At 37.9% G+C, this 20,879-nt stretch overlaps 1 protein-coding gene across 6 annotated transcripts; it reads right to left on the bottom strand.

Moving 5' to 3' along the window:
- Window positions 1–20,879, bottom strand: LOC106084392 (CCR4-NOT transcription complex subunit 3). 6 transcript variants are annotated; one of them, XM_013248038.2, is made up of 14 exons: window positions 20,722–20,879; window positions 19,736–20,036; window positions 19,562–19,659; window positions 19,357–19,491; window positions 16,976–17,311; window positions 16,767–16,890; window positions 7,751–8,037; window positions 7,623–7,683; window positions 7,055–7,447; window positions 3,546–3,656; window positions 3,219–3,455; window positions 2,485–3,143; window positions 591–800; window positions 1–513 (listed from the first exon to the last, which is right to left on the bottom strand). In XM_013248038.2, the coding sequence occupies exons 2-14, from the start codon at window positions 19,758–19,760 to the stop codon at window positions 415–417; spliced, it is 2,775 nt and encodes a 924-aa protein (XP_013103492.1). In that variant the 5' UTR covers window positions 19,761–20,036; window positions 20,722–20,879; the 3' UTR covers window positions 1–414. The 6 variants fall into 6 exon arrangements, with proteins under 6 accessions (XP_013103492.1, XP_013103497.1, XP_013103495.1 ...); XM_013248043.2 differs by having other exon boundaries at window positions 7,751–8,010; XM_013248041.2 differs by having other exon boundaries at window positions 16,773–16,890.

The raw sequence follows: 20,879 nt of genomic DNA, 5'->3' as shown, positions 1-20,879 counted from the left end.
TTCATTAAAAATTTAATTTTTTTCTTATTTCTTATTCTTATTTCGTGATTGAGAACAGACAAAAAAGTAAAGGGGGAGAGAATGTAGAAAGTAATAATTAAAGAATTAAAGGGGGAAAAAAGTAATTATATATGCAATGACATTGTTGTTAAGCAGTATCTTTTTACATGGGGACTTTTTGTTGTTGTTGTTGTTGTTTGTTTGGATTATCCTTATTGCAGCTGGTGCTTTAAGTTGGATTTTTGTTATTGTTTTTCTCATTTCTTTTTTTTTGTTTTTTTTTTTGAAGATCCATTTGAAATCAATGTTGTTTGTTGGCTGGTTGGTTTTTCTTTTAAAATGTTTTTCTTTTTGTATTTATTTTGTTTTGTGTGTGTATGTTGTATGTGTGTTTCTCTCATCCATTCAAGTCAATCAATTTAGCTCCTTGTCTTCTAAGTACTTGTATTCAAAAGTGAATCCTTCCTTTTTTCGTTGACTCCATTTTTCATAATCAAAATAGATGTACGTACCCTTGATTTAAAGAAAAGATGAAACATTTTAATGTATAAAGAACAAACAAAAACCAATCACATAGACACAAAACCCACTTGTTCGTAATCATCATTGATAATTTTGGGTTCCTCATGCCGCTGGAACCACATCATATATTTTGTATGGAAACGCCAGCTTTGTTTTTTCAATGCCTTAGCTGCCAAATATTGAGCCTTCGATCCTTCCATGTAGTAAAAAACAAAGAATAGTGTCTCCGTTGAGAGACGTTGATAAAATTCAACGGTATCGTAGATTGGAAGTTGTTGCTGAAAAACAAAACCAGGAATAAAATAAAGTCAGTTGAAATCCTAATTTTCCAGCAAAGATTTTAACCGCAAACCAGTAAATTTTTTTTTCACGTAACCAACACGCAGGGGATGTCCCCAATATATGCAGTGCATTGCGTTGGCAATTAGGAAAGTTAAGTGTTGGAGGGGGAAAGAGGGAGTAGTGTTTATTGATATTAGTCTTAAATTTCTGAACGTCAATGTCGGTGAGAAAGACTTTAGCCGGAAGTCGATTCCACATACGAATGGTTCGGGCGAAAAATGAATTTTCTCGGTAATGCATGGTTCGGTCGACTAGCCAATCAATTACAAACGGGTGTGAGTTCGTGGCAAGAGCAATACAACTCTACCCACATTCCGACGATGTTCAAGACAAGCGATAGAGTTGGACACCCTACTGTCCCCAATCAACACCATCGCTCTCCCTTGAACCCGGTCAAGTAGCTCCAAGGATGATTTTGGAGCTCCTGTACATATATGAGAGTTATATTCCATCCTCGGCCTGATGTAGGTAGTATAGATATTGAGAAGATCGGAAGAGGTGAAATATTTCTTGCACCGCTTAAGAAAGCCCAAACACTTGAATGCTTCTTTCGACACTTCGAATACGTGTTTTGACCAACGAACATCACACTGTATCTTTATGCCCAGAACATCAAGAGCATCTGACTGTTCAATATCTATACCGTCGATAGATATCCACGATTGAAGTGGGCCAGAGAATCGCTTGTAAGACAAGAAACTGCACTACGTCTTCTGTGCGTTAAAGTCTACTCTGTTCATTCTACCGCACTCGGAAATGGCCAACAAATCCTGGGAGAGTGTCTCATCCATAAAGCACCTCCTGTCCACAATTTCTTGAGGACTGGGCCTATGATCGAATGAATATGAATGACACAGACTACTGTCATCGGCAAATGAGTAGACTGGATTCGAAGTCTGACCCAATAGATCCGTCAATGAAAATAAGATAAAGGGAAGGGGAAAGGGAAAGGACAGAGCCTTGTGGCACACCTGCGGTCAATGTAAACTCATCTGATGAGAACCCATCTACAACAAGTCGTATAGTGCGATCTCTGAGAAAGCTCGATATAAATCGAACGAAGTAATTACCGACTCCAAAAGCGACAAGCTTTTATAAAAGTGCACCGTGCCAGACCCTATCAAATGCCTTAAAGATATCCAGAGCCACGATCTTACTCTCACCAAACTGGTTAGAGCGACTCCATGCCATTAGGTCGCCCGTAGAGCGATTTCTGTGGAACCCATACTGTCTGTCGCTAAGAAGGCCATTGGACTCTATGTTATTGTTATAGCAGTGTATTGTAAGCCGAGGGGACAGCCCTTGCCGATAAAGGATTCCATCGGGTCAATCCGGTATGTAAAACGGGCTGCCATGGGATTGACTAGCATTGTGTCACTCAAGTGAGTGACTCGACTCACTCAGACATCAGCTTGACAGTGACACAAGGTTAGTGGGACTGTCAGTAAGTGTCAGATTAATGTTTAAAAGGGTGAAATAAAAAATTCACCTAAATACATATGAGAAGGGTTTCCCCCCATTGTAAATGTTTTTAGAAAATTTCCATTAACATTTTTCCAGAATAATAGATTTTCCAGAGCTTAAGTTTAAATTGACCTTCATTTAAAAAAAACAATTTACCTGTGGATAGTGCGGTGGTGTCGGCACTGGCGTACGATGATAATATGTGGTTAGTTTTTCAGAATCATTAGGGGATGGTAGATGATAGTAGGCGGCTTCCATCATTTGGAATTGAAGTTGATGTTCTTTTTGTAGGGGTGAGGGGCCTAATGGTGCCACACCAAGCAGTGGTGGTATGTGTGCTTCGTTTGTGGGCTGTTGGGCTAATTGTTTACTATTTGCAGATGATGCACCTGCGCCTATGGGCTGCTGACCGGCAGCATTTGTTAAAGCCGATGCATTTAAACTACTACCAATGGGACCGACTACCCCGCTGCCGCCGCTACCAGCGCCGCCACCAACAACACCACTACCACCACCATTACTGCCGACCACCGACACCGATGAGGGGCCATTTGTTGAGGCTGCTACAGCAGCGGCAAGAGCCGTGGCTGTGTTCGCTTGTTGCTGAAGTGTATTGGCAGTTGTCTCGGATGTGAAATGCTGTTGTAGTACTTGCTGTTGTTGCTGCTGCTGTTGTTGCTGCTGCTGCTGCTGTTGTTGTTGCCTATTATCCATACTAGATGCCTGCTGTTGTGAAAGGCTATTCGTATCGATCACAGATCGATTGATGGCTTCTTGAGCCATGGTTTTCAATGAGATAGCATCCACAGAATTTCCTGCAAAGTTAAAGAAAAGGAATTAAATTCTTGTACCTATTAATAAAACCAAAACCTTTTTATTACAGCTCTTACCGTTCATGTGTTTGGGCGACAGCAGTCCCGGTGAAGCTCGGGCATTTGTATTTGTTCCACCTAATCCCAGAATACCTTGTTGCTGTGCGTTAAGAACCTGCTGCAAACCGCTCATACCATTGGGTGAAATGCAATTGGCCACGCTTGTTACCAAATTATTGACACTCGCTGCATTTGCTCCTTGCTGCACTACATTCGCAATGCTACCTACCGCAGAATTATTGGAAGTATTGTGGGCTGTTTGCAAAAGTGAAAGAGAGCAACAAAAATAAAAAATATATGCATGTTATAAAGAGTATTAAGCGTTCGGGGATTGTTAGAACTGACCATTTTGTAAATGAGAGGAATTAGCTTGAAGATTTGTTAATTGTTGTTGCTGTGCTGAACTACCGACAATAGCATAGGACGCTGCAAGCACAGGACCATTTTCAAGAAGTGCTACGAAAATATAGGTATAATTTTTTGTTGTAGGTAATTTTTGTTTTCTGTTATCTAAAGTCAACTAAAGTATATTTGGAAGAATAATCGAAAGAAAAGAATGCTAAACCGAAGAACTAAGAAACTGTTGGGATTTAAAAAATTAGAAAATCAAACAATGGATTTAAAGCATAAAATAAAATTCTGATATCTTTGGTAGGTAGGTTCTTGTAGCTTGCATGAATAATTTGGAAATTTTCGTTTCGGGGAATTTAGTCTTAGGCAATGGAATTATAGATTCTGCCCAATGAAGTTATCCAACCCTATTCTTATTAACAATTCCCTGGGAGTTTTTTCTCTACTCCCTTTTCCCCTTTTCTGAATAACAATTTCCTGGGAGTTTTTCCCTACTCCATTTTCCCTTATTCTACACAAAGTTCGGAAAAGGAAAATATCTCCCAGGGAAAAAAGTAGGTATACTAAATCGGAATAAAAGGGAAGATGAGACGATAAAATTTGGGAAAAATTCCCCCAAAAAAAGGAAGGGAGTTAACATAAAAAAAATAATCAATTTAAAAAATAATAATCGGACCATATTTGGATATAGGTGCTATATAGACCGATCTGTCGATAAAGGGTATAATACCCATAAATGCTTTACTTTTTTATCCGATTTTACTGAAATTTAAGGCTTTCCGACATCTGACCCAAAATATGGTTCAGATCGGACAATATTTAGATATAGCTGCCATATGGACCGATCTGACTTTATTTATTGCCCGATTTCGCTGAAATTTGAAACAGTGAGTAGTTTTAGGCCTCCCAACATAGGACCCAAATATGGTTAAGATCGGACTATATTTAGATATAATTGTCATATAGAGCAATGTGCCCGATTTTGCTGAAATTTGAAACAGTGGGTTATTTTAAGCCTCCCGTCGTCTGACCTAAATATGGATTAGATCGGACTGTATTTAGATATAGCTGCCATTCAGACCGATCTCGCAATAAAGGGTCTGAAGTTCATAAAAGCTTTCGAAATTCCCTCTCCCTCATTATTCCTCTCTTCACTCAATCAGAATAGGAAGATTCTAGTCCAGGGAGAAATTAATTTCCAAGGATTTTATTCTCAGGGAGTATTCAGAATTGGGCTGATCGAAACAAATTGACTTTAACCCTACCGGAAATGGGACAGGTCCTAAATCTGTCACGGGATAGTTCCTCTGGTCCCTCGTCCCTTATATGGAAAAACCTATCACAATGGGACAGTTCGAAAAGGATGATTATACTTTGCAAGTATCTTAAATGGAGATCATAAGTTATGTGACAATTTAATGTTAATTATATGCTGTGATAGGTAAATAATTCTCCAGTTTAGGACCGGTATATATGGGACAATTGACTACAAATTTTCCGTAGGGTTGTTATATTTATTCAGGTGTCGTCTCTGGTATACTTCTGCCATTCCTTCCAGGTCTCCTATCGATGCCTCGATTATACAGCGACGGTACGACCTGCTCCTATATCCATTCTCCCACCGCCGTAAGTTGCAGTGGCTGTCTCACACTTAATCTGTATGGCAATGGGTCGGATATCTTAGAATAGTCTCCAGTGCCCTAATGGGCGTGGTCCTCATCACTCTGCCTATGCCAAGATAAGATTTTCTCTGAATCTGTTGTATTAACCTTACGTTACACTTTTTCTCCATCGCAGTCCTAATCACGCTCCTGTAGACGCCTGTGGATTATTCTCTGAATCAGGATAGTCAACGGGAGTCCCATCCTCATAGTGCCCAACATCTGTGAGCCTTCTCGGTACGCTCCTGAATGTGAAACTTTGAATACAGTTTTCTGTCCAATATCACTTCTAAATATTTCACCTTGTCAGATATTGAAATCGTTCTATTGACGAAACGTGGTGCGCAAATGTCAGCCTTCTCTGGGTGCACTTCCTTTTCTTTCGGCACTTCTATATATAGCTGATTCGGATCCTTACTTCTCAGAAGTGTTATAACATCGTCTGGTGTTCTGTTATACGACTTCCGCCAAATGTGTTAAGTTTAGCCCATATCGGTCTATAACGTGATATAGCTTTCATATAAGCCGATCTTCTGATTAGCCTTCAACAGTTCAAACTTTTAGCTGATTTGGAATAAATTTGGTACGTAAAGTACACAAGTGCTCTTCAACTAAGTTCGTAGGACAAATAAAAAGCCTTTTTTGATTGTTTTTGGACAAACAAAATGTGTCTAATGTGAATACAAAATCAAAAAGTACGAATTCGACATATTTTAGGCAAAAATAATAAAACGAGATGGTTAAAATGTTTGACTAATCTGAACAGTCTAAAACTTCTTAATATTTTTTTTAAAAAACAAGTGCAAAAATACCAAGTGGTATATCTTTATGTTTTTTGCCTCTCAACAATATTGGCTGTGTCATCTCAGCTTTAGCTTCATAAGACACCGGTCTACGTGGAGCTCATTCACACACCACACACGATGTTCGTCGATTGAATTGAAAAACACATCCACTGATTGATTACTAAAATGTTCTATTGGGTTGCCCAAAAAGTAATTGCGGATTTTTTAAAAGAAAGTAAATGCATTTTTAATAAAACTTAGAGTGAACTTTAATCAAATATACTTTTTTTTACAATTTTTTCTAAAGCAAGCTAAAAGTAACATCTAATAACTGACAGAAGAAAGAATGCAATTACAGAGTCACAAGCTGTGAAAAAATTTGTCAACGCCGACTATAAGAAAAATCCGCAATTACTTTTTGGGCAACCCATTAGCAGCTCTCACTCAAAGTCATATGAGCGTGTGTTTCTAGCTAACTTAGTTTTTAGGTGGCACGCATAACAAAAAATTTCTTTGGCACAAGTGGCTAATGAGTGTCAAATTATTTCAAAATTATGGTCAAATTATGCAGTTCTCCGTTTCCGAAGTAGAACTGAACCCTGGGGTGAAACAGGATGGATTTTGGCCGGTGCCATTTATACCAACGAAGACCGAAGACCATATGGCAAGAGTCACACTTGTCAGATGCATGACAGATCTTCCCATCCTGACCAGCAAAAAAATATCATTACAGGTCGGAAAATTTTGATTCATTAATTACGGCTGTCCAGTAATAGGCCGTACCTCGCTAATATGGAAAAAAATAAATGACTTTTGGTTTTAGCCAAACCCTAACAGAATTTTGAACTATAATACCTTGAAACATATACATAAACCGGTATTCACTTGAACTAAAATTTATCGAAAAATATACATTTTTTTGGAAATAAAATTAGGAAAAATATTTTTAAAATTTTTTAATAAAATCAAATGTGTAAAGAAAATGTTCTGGAGAAGTTGGAATGTAGGAAAAGGATTGAGGTTTTGAGGTAACGTTTTCTTGTTTTGTTAAACTTACATGTATTATGTTTAGCAACTGCTGAAAACGCAATTGTAGGTGTAGCTTGAATCACAGATTGGCCTTGAATTTGTGTTGCATTGCTGGAATTTGTTGATGATGCCGCAACAGACGCTAATGTGGGATTACCTTGTAACGTAGGCGCTGGCGCATGCTGTTGTACCGATGGATTGTGACCCGCAGCTGCTACAGCAGCAGCTAACGTTGTTGCTCCGCTTGATGTATTTATGTTGTTCGAACTTGTATGATTGCCAACGATAACGGAGGCCGCCACGACTGCGGCCGCTGTTGGTTGTTGTGTAGGATGATGTTGTTGTTGTTGTTGTTGCTGCTGCTGCTGCTGTTGATGAGGATTTTTACTAGGCGTAGAACTAATAATTTTCGCCACGGTAACTGTAATGAAAAAAAAAAATTATATATTGTTAAGCACAAGTAACAAGACTTAATACATACTACATAAAATGTCTTCCTGATGCACCAGGAAGACATTTTATGTAGCCTCCATCAAAGACACCAGTTTCTTGTGGGCAGAAACAGAGATTGTTTTAAATATATTAACTCAACTTACCATCTGATGCTCCGATAGCCCCTTTATTATTAGCTCGTACAGCGGTTGGTTTAACGGGTTGCTAAATAACGATGAAGATTGGAGAATATAATACCAAGTTTTCCTATTTGTTTTCATTTCAAACATACCTTGGCTTTACTGTTGTTGTTGCTCTCGTTCTTATTGTGTTTATCCTTGGCCGTGCCATCGGCTGCTGTTGAATCGCTTGAATAATTCAAATTGATTTGCTGATGGGCCGATCCTCCTCCACTGCCGCTGGTGTTTGAGGCCTGCTGCTGTTGATCCCGCTGCTGCTGTGAGGGCAAGGGCGATTGAACTGGACTGCCGCCGGATGTTATACTACTTGGTGAGCCGCTGGTTTCGTTACTATTATTACTGTCGGTTGTTGCTGATGATGGAATACCAAGGGAGACACCTTTACAATTGATGGCATACCAAAGTTTTTTTTTGTTTTGTTTTGTTTTTGTTTTGTTTTGTTTTTATATGTAGTTGTTATTAACGTGTATTAATTGTTGTTGTTTTTATTTATGGTTTCGATTCCAAAAACAAATTTTATAACAGAAATTTCAAAAGGGGACAAGAAGTTCGTTGCGAACGTATCATTTGGAGGTTTGTATCATTTTGATTTCGAATCAAAAATGACAAATAGACAGTAGAAAAAAAAATATTTGGTTTTTGTAGGGGGAATGTTGTTGTTAAAAATGTTTATGAAAGTAGTGTTGTTGCGAATAATTTTTGCAGAAATTTTACACACACACACATAGACACACACACACACACATATTGAGAAACAGGATTGTTTTGTATGTTTTGTTAAACAGGATCAGATAAACAAATTTTGTTTTGAAATTAAAAAAAAATATATATGCACATTTACGCAAATTATTTGTTTATTTTTTACATATTCGTATTTGTTTTTTGATTTTGTTAATTTTTTTCGATTTTTTTGTTTTTAAGAAAAGAGAGAAAAAAAGAGAAAAACATAAAAACACACATAGAATATGTATAATGTTGAATATGGTGGGGGGAGGAAACAAAATATAGCATGTAATTGTTTTTGGACTCTAATAGGGAAATCATTTGGAAGTGTAAGGTAGGAGGCTTCATATATAGAGAGAGAGACAGAGAGCGAGAGAGACCATATCATCATTTACTTCAAAATAAGCGTTTGTTCTAAAGAGTGTGTTTTGTTGTAAGTGCAGCTAACTATTGCATGTGTTGCCAATCAGTAGTTCTAACAGCAGAGAAGACAAGTTTGACAAATGCACACGGTATAAAGTTTGGCAAAAAGTTAAGAATCGTAAGAATGAATCTGAAGGCATATAAAAAATATTCGTGTTTAACATAATTTCAAAAATTCTCAAAAAGGCAATTATTGTAAAAATGCAAATTTGCCCATGAAAATTCCATTAAGGAACGGTGGCAAACTTCTCACTGTCCGATTAAAGTTTCAGCTCAATAATAAGGGGCCTCCTCTTTATAGCCGAGTCCGAATGGCGTGTCGTAGTGCGACACCTCTTTGAGTAGAAATTTAAACATGACATAGTACTGCACAAATGTCGCCAACATTAGAAGGTGATAATCACTGCCGAAAATGTTTTTTGATGTTCTCGCATCATTTGGAGTATTCTAACTGAGGCGTAAACAAAAATTCAACAACGACCTCATACTTGGCAAATGGGTTCTTCAGTTCTCAATGGGAGAATCGCTCTTTGAAATGAAAAGACGCTGGAGAGGAAATAGAATCTTATGAGTTCACTTCCCTTTTCTCCCCTGTGGTCAAAACGAGGAACGCGGCCAAGAATGTCGCAACTCTTCTACCATCAGTGGAGTTGAGGAATGCTGCGGAGGGCTATGTATTAGAGCTGGCAAAATATCGAGGGCACTACCGATACAATCGATATTTTAGTTTTCGGCTGAATATCGATTGATATTTGTCCTATCGATACTTTCGATGAAGTTGCACTATTTGTAGGGAAGGAAGGAAAGAGGTTTCCGATCGGATACCTGAGATGAATCTTGAAGTCGAGTGCGATGAACTGCTGCCATCGGCACAGTCTTGGATTAACGGAACCCTAGTATTGCCATCTGGAAGATCATGCAACACGGATGGATAAAAGCTAGGGGACAGAGTGGGCCTGGGGGTTTACATTGAGAACCCAGGGACTGAGATCTGTTTTAGACTGCCTGACCGTAATAATACGGACCTACAGGAGGAGATCCGGGCGATCAGGGAATGCGTGAAATGGTGTGGTGCTAACGCGAGGACTTCGAGTGTGGACATCTTTACCGACAGTAAAATTGCCATAAGGGCAATAACAACCAGGACGGTAAGGTCACGAACAGTCTTGCAGTGTAAGAAGGAGATTAACGCCTTCTATGAGGATGGCAAATTGTTTGGGTGCCGCGTCATAACGGAGTAAGGGGAATGAAAGGGCAGACGATTTGGCGGTGAAGACCAGAGGACTGCCGACAATAAACTTGGTTAACCAGAAGCCTTTCGGGTCGACGCAGTCCGAGTAAAGGTAGTGGGCGACGAATGCGCATGCAACATTGTGGAACAGCAAAACGGTCGGTAGAACGGCGAAAATTCTATGGGGGATTCATATCGTGAGAATACGAGCCTATTACTGAAAGGAAGCAAGAAGGAGGTCAGTATAGGTATTGGTATCATAACGGGACACAGGACTATGAGCTCAATTATGTAAAATCGGTGCGGCAAGTGATAACATGTGTAGGGCACGCGGGGAAGATAATGAGACGTTGGAGCATCTCCTTTGTCATTGCCCGGCTTTCGCGTCTAACAGATACTGGCACTTAGGTGAAGACACAACACCAGACATTAACCAACTTAGGGGAGTGGTAATGAAAAAAATTAAGGATTTTGTAAGTAGCACGGAATTGCTAACTTAAAATTTTCTTTTTAGAGGTTACTTTATAGTTTTTAAAGCGCACAATAAGCCGATTACTGTCTTGGCGGATTAATATCTGCAACCTCTTTTCATCCCAACCTAACCTACACTATTTGTAAAATTGAATGAAAAAACAAGTAAAAAGGCATTAAATTCGGCCGGGCCGAACTTTGGATACCCACTACCTCGGGTATATATGTAAAACTCTTTCATCACAATCCGGTGAAAATTGGATAACTTATGCACCGAAATTCGGCACGGACATTCAGTGTCTAATAAATATAAGTCATTGTTAAATTTTCTAGTACAAAATATTGGACTTTTTTGCAGCCAAATATAAACCGATCTGATCCATACAGATCACGAATGTCAAAAAGATTAACATAAGTCACTGCGTCAAGTTTCAACGAAATCGGATAATAACTGCGCTTTTTACAGGGCCAAAATTTTTAATCGAGAATTCGTTCTAAATGGCACCCATAACCCAATCTGGACCGATCTAGACCAAATTAAACAAGGATAAATTAATCATCCTATTTTATTATAACTCCACTACTATATCCGTAGTTGTATCTTAATAGGTGCTGGTCTCGATCATGTTTTATTCAGGTCCCGAGAACTCATATATTGTACAAGTAACATATTCAGACAATAAATCTACTTTTTATGGTATTAAGACCCTAAATTGGAAGATCAGTCTATATGACAGCTTTATCCATATAGTCTGATCTGACTCATATGTGGGTCGGATGTCGGGAGGCTTAAGCCAACTCACTATTTCAAATTTCGACGTAATCGGGTAATAAATAAAGCTTTTATGACCTTCAGACCCTTAGTCGGCAGATCGGTCTATATGGCAGATATATCTAAATATAGTCCGATCAGAACCATATTTAGGTCGGATGTTGGAAGGCCTTAACATATTAACTATTTAAAATTTCAGCGAAATTGGGTAATAAAAAACGCTTTTATGGGCTTCAGACCCTTTATCTATATGGTAGCTATATCTAAATATAGTCCGATCTGAACCTTATTTGGGTCAGATGTCGGGAGGCTTAAAGAAACCCACTGCTTCAAATTTCAGCGAAATTGGGTAATAAATAAAGTTTTTATGGGCTTCAGGCTCTTTATCGGCAGACCGGTCCATATGGCAGCTCTATCTAAATATAGTCCGATCTGAACCATATTTGGGTCAGATGTCGGGAAGCCTTATGGTCCTATTTGGTCCGTTCAAGAACTTAACCAAAAAGACGTGTCTGTGCCAAATTTCAGCTCAATATCTCAATTGAATTTTATCAAGGATGTAAAGTGATTACAACAGACGGACGGACAGACACACGGACATCATTAAATCGTCTTTTTACGATCGATCCGAAATGTATATACTTTGTAGGGTTGGAAATTGATATTTCAATGTGTTGGAAACGGAATGACTAAATAAATCCTACGGTGGTGGGTATAATTAGCGATCCAATCGTGAAAGTATTCCAATCATACATTTTTCATTCATCCTTCTTGTTGAGTATGTCAAGAAATTGGCCATAACCTGATATAGCTTACTTATTAAATTTCCCGTTTTAACTTCTTGCCCAACGTAGCGCAAAGGTTAGCATGTAAAAACTTTTTCCCAAAGATGGGTTGCACTGCGGCATGTCGATCGGACTCGACTATAAAAAGAAGGCCCCTTATCATTGACCCAAAAACTTAAATCGGATAGCTCTTATTGGTACAGTCACCAACATCAGTGTATTGGCAAACTAATTTTCAAACAGTAGAATGATTTTGGGGATAGGTTATATAAAAGGGGCGGGAAAACTTGGTCCAAATGAATAAGAGTGGATTAGGATAAAATATTGATAAAATTTTTAGCGAAATTTTACTTCCCTCTGGTGATAGATTTATTGGCGAGTCATTAATTTTAGGCCTATGCCATAGGGGACCATTTGTTATACCCTCCATCATAGGATGGTGTTATAGTAATTTCGTCATTCTGTTTGTAACACCTCGAAATTTTCGACTAGGACCCCATAAAGTATATATACTCTTGATCGTCATGACATTTTAAGTCGATCTAGCGAAGTCCGTTCGTAAAGCTACTCGCTTGGGCTTGTAAATGGGCCAAATCGGACCATGTTTTGATATAGCTGCCATATAAACCGATCTTGGGCCTTGACTTCTTGAGCTTCTAGAGGGCGCAATTCTTATCCAATTTTTGCATATGTCGTTTTGGCACGACTTCCAACCATTGTACTAAGTATGATCTAAATCGGTTCATAACCTGATATAGCTGCCATATAAACCGATCCCCAATTTGACTTACTGAGCCTCTTGAGGGCGCAATTATTATTCAATTTGCCTGAATTTTGGAGGTGATATTTTTCTATGACTAGCTAATAATTTTATAAAGCTCATATATATTTGAAAACGCATATATTTGAATTCAAAGAACTTGACTAATGCAATGCATGGTGGAATGTATATAAAATTCGGCCCGGCCGAACTTAGCACGCTTTTACTAGTTTCTATTAAATTAAGTCAAATACATTAGATTGTCTGATTTGGCTGAAATTTTATACAACGACTTCTCCTTAACTCCTTTAACTGAAGTGTCTAATATGGTCTGAATCGGTTCAAAACCTGCTTCAACATCCAAGTCAAATATGGCCCGAATCGGTTCATAACCTGATATAGCTCCAATATTATAGCAATTCTTATCCTTTATTTGATAATAGCGGGTAAGGAATTCGACAAATGTGATCTTTGGTATCAAGATTCGTCCCGGCCGAACTTTGTTTTAAATAAAGTATAACAAGCCGAACTGGGTCCGCTACGGAGCGCCTTATTTAACGGTCTTATAACTTTTACTTGAGCCCTATATCGCAATGGTCGATATATAAGTCTGGTTTTGGTAGAGTTTTAAGATGAGGTCGTTCGCCCCGAATGTGAACATCGGCCGGTCGATTTAGGGACTTAAGTCCATAAAAGCTACATTTTTTACCCGATTTCGCCGGAATCGGCCACAATGACTTGTATTAAGCATCCCGTCATCCGACTAGCATATGCTCCAGATCAGAGTATATTTAGAAATAGCTGTCATATAGGGCTATCTCTCAGTTAAGGGTCTTAATGCCATAAAAAGCGGATTTGTTGTTCGATTTCGCTGAAACTGTGACTTGTATAAGAGTTCTCTGAGCCTGAATGAAATATGACTCATACCATAACCTATATAGTAATACATAATCTTTATTGTAGCTAATATTTCGAGATATCTTCGATTCTCATCGTCAGGGCATTGCATTTTTATCCATTAAATAATTCTAGCTCGAATTAGGAAAGAGGTATTCTAATGAAATTTGCATTGGCGTAAAGTGGACGAATGAAACTAGCTAAAAAATCATATAAAGTCATGTTTGGGCCGAAAACTGGATTGTCGGAAGACTGCAATTCTTTATATTCAAATTTTTTTAAAATTTAAAATTCCAAATTTTAAAATTTCAAAAATTTTTTAAATGTTTTTAATTTTGTTTTTCTATATTTTTATTTTGTTTTAATTTTTTTTATTTTTTTTTTTTTAATTTTTTTTTAATTTTTTTTTTTAATTCTTCTTCAGTTTTTTAATGTTTTTGTTAAAAAAAAAATTAATAATTACTACGTCAATAGAAATGCTCTAAATACTGAATATATGAAATTTCATCAAAATCATGGAAATCGAGATCAGGCGTTTATAAGTTAATTCAAAAATAATGCCCATATTATTTCTGGCGATCTTTCGAGATATCTTCAATTCTCATCATCAGGGCGTTATTTTCAGATTCGAAGATATCTTATGAGAATCAAAGTTATCTTGAAAGGATTATTATTTAGCTGTTTAATAGTCTCTATATATTTGCCAAAGTTTTGAGATATCTTCGATTATTATCATCAGCGCGAAATTTTCAATTTAAAAAAGGCCACCCTGCAAGGGTTGTCTGTGAGCATCACACGGGTTGGAACTCTGAGTTTCAATTTGTGTGGTGTTAATAGACATTAGGAGAGGAGCAACCGGGCGCGTTCGCAGGTTGCAGAGAGTAGAATGCTTCGTATACGGAGAAGCTGCCATTGCAGTCAGCATGGCAAGACTCGATATGGCAAGACGAGTAATGGACGCCTTTAAATAGGCAATGACCAAAACATTTCAGCAGCTATCGGTCCTATGAACTGGAACAAGATTGCAACAACAACAAATTTCTTTTTTATATGCCCCATGGGATGGGGGCGTACTAATTTCGTCATTCTGTTTGCAACTCCTCGAAATATTCGTTAAAGACCCCATAATAAATATATTCTTGATCGTCATGACATTTTAAGTCGATCTAGCCATGACCGTCCGTCTGTCTGTCGAAAGCACTCTAACTTTCGAAGGTATGAAGCTAGCCGCTTGAAATTTTGCACAAATACTCCTTGTTAGTGTAGGTCGGTTGGGATAGTAAATGGGTCAAATCTGTCCATGGTTTGATATAGCTGTCATATAAACCTAACTTGGATCTTGACTTCTTGAGCCTCTAGAAGGACCAATTCCTGTCCGATTTGGACGAAATTTTGCATGAGGTGTTTAGTTATGACTTCCAACAAAAGTAAAGGTTTTAATCGTTCTATAACCTGGTATAGCTGCCATATAAACCGATCTAGGATATTGACTTCTTGAGCGTCTAGAGGGCGTAATTCTTATCCGATTCGGCTGAAGATTTGTTTAAGGTGTTTCACTATGTTTTCCAAAAACTGTGCTATATACGATTGAAATCGGTTCATAACCTGATATAGCTGCCATATAAACCGATCTTGGATCTTGAATCCTTGAGCCTCCTGAAGGAGCAATTCCTATCCAATATGGCTGAAATTTTGGATGAGGTGTTTGGCTATGTTTTCCAACAACTGTGCCAAGTATGGTTTAAACTGGTCAATAACCTGATATAGCTGCCATTTAAACCGATCTGGGATCTTGATTTCTTGAGCGTATAGAGGGCGTAATTATTATCCGATTTGGCTGAAATTTTGTAAAAGGACTTCTCCCATGACCTTCAACATACCAGTTAAATATGGCCTGAATCGGCATATAGCCTGATACAACTCCCCTATAAACCAATCTCCATAATTAACTTCTTGAGCCCCTAAAGTGCGCAAAGTGAAATTTTACACAATGACTTCTACTGGTCTCCTACATTCAATTCAATTATGGTCCGAATTGGACCATAACTTGATATAACTCCAATAGCATAACAATTATTTTCCTTTGTTTGCCTGAAAAGAGATACCAGGAAAACAACTCGACAAATGCGATCCATGGTGGAGGGTATATAATATTCAGCCCGGCCGAACTTAGCACACTTTTACTCGTTATTTCTGACAATATTTGGAGATATCTACGATTTTCATCATCAGAACATCTTTTTCAACTTAAACAATGGATATTGTTCAGCTTAAAAAAATAAAGACCAATGCTGCCATTCAAACAACAAACATTCCACATGATTTTTTTTATAGGAAATGGCAAATTCCTTAGAAGAACGCTTGGTAACCAAGATATTGCCATCAATGAAGACAGTCATATGCTTTAGCACAATCTTGTCTAACTTTTAAAGATTTTATTTTGATTTGTTTTTTTGAACTTAATGATCTAAAGTTGGACAATATTCAGTTGAGACTCCAAAAAATTTTGAGACCATATTAAGAGGCCAACAGATTTTTGTGAAAATTTTGGTTGTGAAAATTTTTATTGAATTTTTTCATTTAAAGTTTGATGCTCACTGTTATCAACAATTTATTCACTTTATACCATAACCATGTGCATTTGAAATTCATGGAAAACATTCTTCACTTAAGCCCTTCCATTTTGGGATGCAACAGGGAAATATAGTATTATTAAAGAAAGAGTAAACTTGAAGGTAATAGCCGCCAGGAAATTGTAATTGAAAGATATATATATATATATATATATACTATGATGTGTTTCTGTTTTAGTTATTCATTTTTTTTGTTTTAGTTCTATCAAAAAATTAAAATTTCTTGCCATAATTTGGATTGTAGAGGGATTGGTAAAGTTGGTAAAACGATTTATGTTTACGAATAGAGAGCTAACTTTAGAGATCAACTTTATTATTAACTACACATTTAACAAGCAAAAACCCGCAATGCTCTGTTAGTATTTCAAAACAACACCAGCAGTTAAAGGGAGTTTTTAGTAAACTCCACTTACCTGTACCTGAATATTCAACGTCGTCGATGCCAATAATATCATCGTATATGAATTCGTTCTCCTCGAAATCGGGATCTTGTGATGAATCAATGTAGTACTCAACATCATCTTTGATCTTATTGACCTTTTTGAGGGGGGAAAAGGAGAACAAAATAACAAAATCACAAAACTTGGTAAAATGAAATGTTTGTATTTTTTTTTGCTCATACCTGTCCCGCCTCCACATTATCATTATCCAACAGACGTAATAGCGTTTCCAACTTTGTTACATGAAATTTATGACGATCCAATTTTGACCTTAATTCATCCATGCGTTCCTGTTTGTCTCGATCCAGACGTTTTTTCTTGCCTGCCAGCAATGATTCAATCTCACTTTCGTACTGATCAATTTGTATTTGCAATGAGCTTATGGAATTCGTCAACCAATTGCGGGCCTCGTCCTTAATTCGCTGGGCAGGATCCATTTTTTGTGCAGCACCCAAACCTTCTTTTGAGTAGGCTTTTGTTTTTGTCTCTCGTTCGACAATTTTGAAACGTTCCATTTGCTATTAAAATTTTTCAAAATAAAATAAAGACATAAATTTTTTGTTTCAAATAAAATATTGCGGACAAATGGGGAAGTATGTCAACTGACTTCTAGGTGTGAAAATAAAACAGTAACTGTTCTGAGTGGCTTTAACAAAGTGGCAAAATCCAACCTTTATTCATCTCATTTGTGGATATTTATATTCCCGTGGTGTCACCTAAATGAACTAAAATTTGGCTTGAGCTTCACATAGATTAGGTAAGTTTGAAAAAAGAGTCCGCCCCATGTCAAGAATTCCATACTGCTCTTAATAGACCTTTTCGATTCTACGCCTCTAAGTTGGTTTAAGTCTGGTATTGTATCTGGACTTAAGTACCGCAGTCTGTTAACTGCGAAAGCCGGGAAATGATATAATCAAATGTCTCGTTATTCGTTAATTTCAACACATAACCTACACACGATATCACCTCCCGCCACGGGATAGCTGAGAGTACCACACAGGCTGGAACTTTCAGGTCCGATCTGTGAGGTGCTCATAGCTGTCAATATCAGGAGACAAAGATCCTACCGAAGATATAACTAAATGCTGTCTAAGCATTACCTTTTGGTCTTTTATCGCAAAGACCATCTAAATCATCATCTTGTGGATAGGTATCCACCTCTCAGAAGCCTTAAGGTAGATGTACATGATCTAGAGCGTGGGGTTCAGCGCTACAAGAGAGATTGGGATCAAACGGCCCCAAAAACATTCATGCAGACACGGTAGCAGATGCTGTAAATAGCTACCTGGTGAGTATAGTACTTGGAGAACGACCGCCTCCCATTGAAAATTTTGGATTAACCCGAAATTGCGATATATACGTTAATCCCGTCGTATCCTGTGGGAAAACGCGTTTCATCAGAAGCATCAACATGCATTCCGTTCCATTGCTTTCTCTCCTATGTCGTCTACTCAACTGATGACACCAGCAAAAGGGCCCGATACGACATAATTATGACCACCACACTGGTTGGAACTCTTAGTTTTGATTAGTGCGATGTTCGTCGTCGTTACGAAAATCTCAACTGAGATGTAGGGGGAGCGGCCACAGGTTGCGAATAGTGGAGTGGTAGTCCGTATGAGTAGCTGCAAATGCAGTCGCGGACAATCAGCTGTATCGAGTGGAGAGTCTTAGTGATTGGCCGGCCGGCACTCACTGACAAGATGAGTTGTTGGGGCCTTTAAAAAACCAATACCATAACGTTAATCCCATGGCAGCCGGTTGTACGTAAAGGATTGACATGATGGATTCCTTCATCGGAAAAGGCTGCCGCCTCAGTGTACAACACACTGCTACAACAAGAACAATACAATAACGTTCTCGCGTCAATCGGTGCTTTGAACCGGAACGAGCATGTTCAGGATAGCTATGTACCACACAAGCTGGAACTTTGAGGTTCGATCTGTGTGGTGTTCTTTACTGTCACGAGAAGCTTAGATGCGAGCTACCGGGTGCATCCACAGGTTGCGGATAGTGAAATGATACATACCGAAAAGCTGCAACGACAGTCTGTGAGAGGCCGGGTGGCATCGACTCTTGCACAAATACTGAGTGCCTATGATGCTCGATATGACGAGGCGAGTTATTGGCGCCTTTCAATAACCAATGGCCACCCTGTTTGGACCGAAACGAGCTTACTCACATACAGGAGCTTGACGAGGATCGCCACCTCCACATGTAAATGTGGCTAACAAAAAACAACAACAACAAAAGGTGAAAGTCAAAACTCCGATGGAAAGACCAAGCGTAGCAAGACATCACAAAAAAGATTAAAACGCTACGAAATCTATTCGGACTTTGACTAATATACCAAAAAAGTATGTAGCAGCCAATAAGGTAAGGAACTAAGCCTTGGTGGCACTTGAATTTTGCACAAGATGTTTTATGCTGGCCACTAATTGGCATGCCTAAAAATAGGCCCATTATGTTTAAAATCTATTTTTCAAACCCGATATTAGTTAATGTCAATGTTTATAGGTGTTCAGTAAATATTTGTTTTTGTGAAAAAGTCAAAAGCACTTACTGTTTCAATAAGCCTTCTATTTTCAAGAAGAGAACTTTTATCCTTGATTTCTGCTGATGCAATCCAAGATTTTATTTGATCGCGAAGTCTTTGTAGCTTCTTAATTTCCTTTTTGAGATCGGCCTCATACTTTTCCTTGTAAAAATCATAGTTGTTATATACTGTACCATAATATTTTATCACATTATTTAAACGAAATTCTTACTTTTTGATTACTGTTGGTGGCATTATGTACTTTTTTCCATATATCCTCAAATGTTTCAACACCTTCCGCAACTTTTTTCAGACATCGATCAATTTCACCTGTGTGTGTGTGTGTGCGTGTAGGTAAATCAGAATTAGTTGCACTGTCTCTAAAAAGGATTTGTTTTATACTTACCTTGCAACCTTCTCGTCGCAGCCATGGCTATGTAAACAACTGTTTATTTTCGTAATGCAAATGCTTAGACATAGTCCAGTAGAGACTACAGCTATTTAAAGTGTTTCCGTTTTAACGATGCGCGTATAAATTCATAGGCTTACGCATCAATGCAGTGGCACAAACCAAATTTCCAAGGAATCCCTTTTACCGCCAACAAGAGGAGATTCGATAAAAACTTGGGCACAATGTAAACTTTGCGATGAATTTCTATATATGAACAATGATGATGATGGTGAGGCTATTCTTTACCTTGGGAAACCTAAAATATAAAAACCAAACAAAAAAATCGACACAGTTAAAATTTTGGAAACACCTATGTATATATTGCAAAATTTTGATTGTTTTATCGCATAGCCGTATCACTACACATCATTGTATGTAGAGATGAAGGTAGATAATCATAATGAGCTGTTGTTGTTGGTATTACTAATGTAATCATAGGCTTGTTGGTTGGTTGTTTAGCTGGCTGGCTAGTTGGCCTGGTCGGTCGGGCGTTTGATGACAATACTCTCGGCCCAACAAAATTATTGTAGAAGAAGAAACGTCACACCATAATCATGCACAAAAAAGGCCGCTTTCACGGAAGCTAACGTCTCGCGCGCTTATTTGGCAGTAAATAATTATGCCATTTCCACATTACATTCACAGTTTCAGCAATTTTGTTTAATAAATTTTCCTCCCAAGTTATTTGGCCGTAAGGAATCACTACCCCATATTTACGAGCATAGATAGGTGTAAGCGTACTTTCATTTTGTATCATACACCAACAGCTTATATGTTACAAACAAATTTTCGCAATTTTTTTTATTGTTTAATCTCCGTGCTAAAACTTTCTATGCATATTTTTTTGTACAATCGTCGCATTCGTTCTTCTTCTTCTTCAAGTTCTTTCATTTTGGTCGGACCATTGAATTGGTAGTGGATTTTAATGGTCAAAAACTCACTTTTTGTTTTTATTTTTATATTAACATTAAAGATCCTTTAGCTAAGTTTAGCGGTACAATGAAATTGCTACAAAATTCTTATTAAAAAGTATGTTTTTTAGTGATTAGATTTCTAGCGATTTTGTTAATCAATGTTTCGATTTTTTCACTTGTACTTG

This window comes from Stomoxys calcitrans, chromosome 3 (genome assembly GCF_963082655.1).
Source record: "Stomoxys calcitrans chromosome 3, idStoCalc2.1, whole genome shotgun sequence".
NCBI lineage: Eukaryota > Metazoa > Arthropoda > Insecta > Diptera > Muscidae > Stomoxys > Stomoxys calcitrans.
Note: the sequence above shows the minus strand (reverse complement) of the source record. Positions and strands in the feature narration are given on the sequence as shown.

Excerpts from the sequence above, each read along its gene's own strand:
- LOC106084392 (XM_013248038.2), bottom strand. The coding sequence starts at position 19,760 with ATGGCTGCGACGAGAAGGTTGCAAG. Across the intron at positions 3,144-3,218 it reads GTCGCCCAAACACATGAACG|GAAATTCTGTGGATGCTATC; the intron begins GTAAGAGCTGTA and ends TTAACTTTGCAG. Across the intron at positions 514-590 it reads TCAATGATGATTACGAACAA|GGTACGTACATCTATTTTGA; the intron begins GTGGGTTTTGTG and ends CTTTAAATCAAG.